This window comes from Branchiostoma floridae, chromosome 10 (genome assembly GCF_000003815.2).
Source record: "Branchiostoma floridae strain S238N-H82 chromosome 10, Bfl_VNyyK, whole genome shotgun sequence".
NCBI lineage: Eukaryota > Metazoa > Chordata > Leptocardii > Amphioxiformes > Branchiostomatidae > Branchiostoma > Branchiostoma floridae.
In genome coordinates this window covers 10181599-10187136 of record NC_049988.1, presented here as the reverse complement: position 1 = coordinate 10187136, position 5538 = coordinate 10181599, and the positions used below count along the sequence as shown (strand labels likewise).

The 5538-nt window shown below is 39.2% G+C and overlaps 1 protein-coding gene across 1 annotated transcript in view; it reads right to left on the bottom strand.

The window, feature by feature from the left end:
* Nucleotides 1-1130: 1130 nt before the first annotated feature.
* LOC118424016 (serine/threonine-protein phosphatase 6 regulatory ankyrin repeat subunit A-like) overlaps nucleotides 1131-5538 on the bottom strand; it is a 35892-nt gene continuing 31484 nt past the window's right edge. Inside the window, 3 exon segments of the mRNA XM_035832431.1 lie at nucleotides 1131-3117; nucleotides 3866-3957; nucleotides 4804-4886. Of these exon segments, the coding sequence (XP_035688324.1) occupies nucleotides 2888-3117; nucleotides 3866-3957; nucleotides 4804-4886 (405 nt within the window). The 3' untranslated portion in view covers nucleotides 1131-2887.

Sequence of the window (5538 nt, the reverse complement as noted above, 5' to 3'; positions counted from 1 at the left end):
CACACTAGAAGCGTCTGTGAGACACTAGCCGCCTATCGAAGCGCCGCCTACATTCATGGACACAACACTTTCTGTGCCAAACTAGTACTTAGAAGACACATAAGGACTTCATTCGTTTCCACTGAACACTTTATCCTTCCACTCAACTGTCCACCTACTTACATGGAGTAAGGGACAATCAGGGAAGCCCGCCCGAGAACATTACGATCTCATCCTAACGTCTGCTTGAAAATTTCGTAGGCCGTCTTGTTCCAGAAGATGTAACGCTATCAAACAAACTTTACATGTTTATTTCTAGGATGTAAGTTCATTCTGTTATCCTTTTCAAAAGACGGTTTAACAAACTGGTATAGTTGCCCTTTCTGACGAAACTGATCGTGGATGTCATCCATAAAATCCTTACCTGTGATGATCGCGTTATTATAGGATCTACGAACGGTGCTCAGAAACAGTTACGTCACATACGACGCCGGTCACTTGAAGAGCAAATTTGATGAGGGTTGTTTTTGTGGGTTGACTTTGTGATACCATTTTCATGTAGCGGTTCAAAGTACTCGGGAAGAGAACTGACCTGGGAAGACACAGGAATAAATGGTCTGTATATATGTGTGGATATTGTATCTGTTGTCTCTTATGTGTGCATTGTGATACTGCATAGGCTTGCCTTGTCTACTTGACATATCCTACGGCTAACGTAAATAACGTCAACGTAACGTTGTTTGAAATAAATTGTAACGACCCACATTTTACTAGCGTGGGTACCATCCTACGTAGTAACGTTCACCACTGGCTCAATCTTTTCGCTGGCTAACCAGCTAACCTAATGGTTGAGATTGAATCAGCATTTACTACGAAGGATGGTACCCAGGCTAAATTTTTTACAACGTAAAGCTGAAAGAAATGTTTATGCATGACTACTACAAATGGCATTTCATTCCTTTCAATTTAAACTTTGACAATGTAAAGAGCTCAATGTTTTTCTTCCTATGTGTGAATGTGCTCAGAATGCAATGTTTTTCCATTTCATCCTTGCACTATGTTTGTACATGTAGATAGACTACAGTTACTTTGCCAGATTTAAAAGTATTAAAAAGTAAGTCTACAGAAAATCATGCACTCTTCCAGACAAGTTGTAAGAACACTCCAATTTTATTCCCATGGTGTCCTGTAATACCTGTCATGAGGTAGCCATTGCACCCAAACATTACAAGCAAAGAAATGGCTCACATGCAGATTCAGAAAACACTTTTGGATAATTCTTATTCACAATGTGCAATCAAAGTTATCAATATTATATACATAATATCATAATCCCAATAATGATAATTAGTACCCACAAAAACAAAAAAAATACACCCAAATTGTAAAAAAAGGAGCCAGTCAATCTTTGAAACTCATACACACACAATAGTTTTCTTATATCACAATAAGATACACTATTTTCAGGAAGACCACAGTTGAGTTCATGTTGGCTAAACTGAGATACTGTACTTCAAAGTCAAATTATCTATTCCACTAGTAAAAGATTCAACTGTATTCTTACACAACAGAGATAAAGTTGGTGAGGCATTCTTTACTGTGTTAGAATTAATAATGAAACAATTATACACTGATTTCTATGTCATATCCATATTTCTGTCTAATACATGGCAAGAACATTTTCTTCAATCCAAAATGGCAAACAGAAGAAAGAAGAAAAAAAAATCACAAAATGCACAAAACAAAAAAGAAAAAAAAGAATGACATAAAAATGGCACCAGCATTCGCCACCCAACAAATCTTATAGGCATGTTTCTTTATCAATACTATAGAAACATATGCCACAAACTACACTCAAGTCCACACAATTAGAAAGCTGAACTACTGGATGTACATGTACATACATTCACAGGCACATGTAGGTAGGAAGCACCTTCTGTTATGGGACATTTCTTAAGAACGCTAAACCCTCAGTCTGTACACATTATACATGGTACCTAGTAGTACATCCATTGGTCTGAAATCCCACTGTGTTTATCTCAATATTCCATTGTCTGTTGTGGGAATCTCTTGTATCTATACACCATAGTTTTCTCAACTACAACTTACAAGTTTACTGTATTACTGTACATGTATTTCAACATTTATGTACACTCTATTTCAGTCATGTGTAACCCGAGAGGAGGGCTCTTGATTCCTTTGAATGCTAGAGATATTTTCACCCAACTGTTGTAAATTTACATACAAAACACTTCATTAATTTAAACAAACCTTATCAACTTAGCATACTGCAAAGTTCTGACAAAAATTCGTAGACTAAATATTCACATATTATGCCTTGATTTGATGTAATCATAGAATCTACCACCTTCCAAACTTTATGACTTTTAGTACATGTATTATGTATCTTTCCTCAAAAATTCTGCACTATGCCACTATAATCTGACTATGGATACCCTATACAAATGTCTTAAATGGCAAATTTTTGACCCTTGGAATTCCTGAAAATCAGAAAATCTCAAATTCCAATAGAACCATCCTGGCAAAATAAAAAGGCAATGAAATCAAGTTGTGAGAGCTTATATGAACTTCTTAAGGTGGTATCTCATTGCACTTGGGGCACCGGTGCGGCACTGCGGGGTTCAAAAGATAACTCAACGAATTTCAGACATGAATGGGTTTTGTTACGTTTTGTGTATTCTGTTGTTTCTAAGTCATAGTTTTCCCTATTACACAATATCTTAATCATAAAAAATCAGCAAAAATAACACAACAGTGCCGCAGTAAATGAACCCCGCAGTGCCGCACCGTTGCCACATTTGCAGTGAGATACCACCTTTAAGCTTCTAGCATTAGCTACTATCACATCATATCTTGTCCTCCGCTACTGTACAAGTGTTAACGTTTGTCAATACGTTTCTGAGTCGGATGTCCCGGCCTCGTCAAAGCTCTGATTCTCGCTGGTGTCTACGTTGTCTCCCTCGGTGCCGATACTGCCCATACTGGAGGTGGCCGTCATGCCGTTGGTGTCCATGTTGATGGTACTGTTGGGCGTGAACGGCATCATGGCGGCCAGAATGAGCGCCAGGCAGTCCGCCACCTGCGCGCTGGCTGCACAGCACAGGGCTGGGTTGTAACCTGGGAGAACACAGGAAGAGTTGATTGTTTGTTTATCAGTATGTACATGTCAATGTGCTCAAGGAATCTAGGCAACTGACAGCCAATCAGTACCAAGGAAAGACACAAGAGCCAATCAGAACAAAATAAAAGATATCAAAGAGCCAATCAGCACCAAGTAAAGACACTGCAGAGCCAATCAGCACCAAGGGAAGGCACCAAAGAGCCTATCAGAACCAAGGGAAGCACTGAAGAGCCAGTCAGCACTAAGTTTAAGCAATAAGGGGCCAATCAGGACCAAGGAAAGGCACTGAAGAGCCAATCGGCACCGAGGGAAGCACTGAAGAGCCAATCAGCATCAATGAAAGGCACTAAAGAGCCAATCAACACCAATGAAGGACACTAATTAAAAAGAGCCAATCAGCACCAAGGGAAGGCACCAAAGAGCCAATCAGCACTAAGGAGAGGTACTGAAGAGCCAATGAGCACAAGGTAAATGTAACAATATTCAAGAGTTGTGCTTTTATGTTTGATTATTCAAAGCCCCCCTAAACATCTACTTCCAATCTGAGTACTAAATGCTGTACTGTACTGTACTGTACTGCACTGCACTGTACTGTACTGTACTGTACTGTACTGCCATGTACTGTACTGTACTGTACTGCACTGTACTGTAATGCACTATACTGTACTGTACTGTACTGCACTGTACTGCACTGTACTGGAGCTATGGAACATTTGGTGAGAGTTTCCTGGTACTAAATCTTACCTTTGTCATCTACAGCCAGCACACTGGCCCCTTTACTGATGAGCTCCTGTACTACAGGCACCATGCCGTTAGCTGCAGCAAGGTGGAGGGGGCTGTGGGATAGTAATGGGAGAAACTCAAAGTTACAACTCTGTAGAAACGTAGTATGTATACAGTACAACTTAAACATTGATTCAAATGACTAACTATCACATGTCTTAGTACAATAGAGTATCGTTATGACCTTTCAGTTTGGGACTCAACTCAACTCAACTTGTAAGTCTTACAATGTGTAAACCAGAGGTTCAATTCTACAAATGGCTAGGAAATCCTCTATGCAGGAGCTCAGCAAAAGGAATCATGAATGAAGTTCATGTGAAAGTTCGTCTCCTTTGGTAGGAAAGATTACCAGTACCATAGTTACCAACCAAGGATAGATTTGTTTAAAAAATTGTATTTTCCCAGAACTATCGTTGAGTGGAATTCGTTGTCACTAAGCACAGTAGAAGCATATTTGCTGGATGGTCTTAAACAATATTTGATATTTGATAGATATAATCTTTCTACTCCAGGGCTCTAGCCAGCTCAAATTTTTTTTTCCGTTAGCCAATTCCCATTGTCGCGAAAACACTATTCCAGGAGTTAGAGAGACTGAACTAAGACCTTGAAAAACGGGTTTTTTTAATGAGATTATTACATGCGAAAGGGCACCAACACACTTCGTCAACAATCATAACAATAGCAAAACAAACAGTGTGTGGCTTTTAGTAAAGTTTTACGGCCGTGAACAACTTTCCCCAAGCTGCCTGTAGCTTCCACCAAGGATTTTTGTCCGTCAAGGTTGACGGATTGGTTTTAAAATTTTTCTGTCACACGCAACAAATTTCTGTCAATTGACGGAAAAACGGACGCTGGCTAGAGCCCTGTTCTACTCACACATCATAAGAGACAAAACTCACATTTTCAGGTGTGTGTTTGCAGTGTTGATGACCTCTGGGTCGTCCATCTTCTCCAGGATTAACAAGGCACAGGTAGTATGGCTCTGGGGGTTACAAGCACAGGAGGTTAGTGAACGTTTTAAACTGGTGTACATATGTTGGATATTTAAATCACATTTTAGACTAGAGTGAATTTCATCAGAATGGTAACCAAATAAGGCTAAAAGTATTGTAACCTAAAAAAGGCTAACAACATGTAACAAAACAAAATAAATCTTTTTCCCATGAAAATGTCCTCTTTAAAGACTCGCACACTCAAGACAAAGGCATATATTACATTATCACTTCTCCCATTCCTAATAAGTCACAACACAATGAATACAGCAGTTGCAACCTGTTTTAAAAATACACTAGTGTCTAAGCTAGCACAACTTTCAACAAATAAAACATTTGGCCTGACCCCAATCTTTATATCACTGATACCTTTAAAAGATTGTCATCCATATCAGCCTGTGACATGCAATAGAAAACATGTAGGGGGAGGGGGGCATGCACAAGAGTGTGAATAAAGAAGAACATGCACATTCAGTACATTAAAGATATTTTAACAGAGAGTCGTATGCTTATGCATGTATCCATTTAGTATACAGGAGAGAACAGAATAACTGTACCAGTACTAAAATTACAAAGTTACTGAAGTTACTAAGTAGTGGTTTCGAAAGAAAAGAATAAAAACACCGGGGCCGCGCAAAGCCT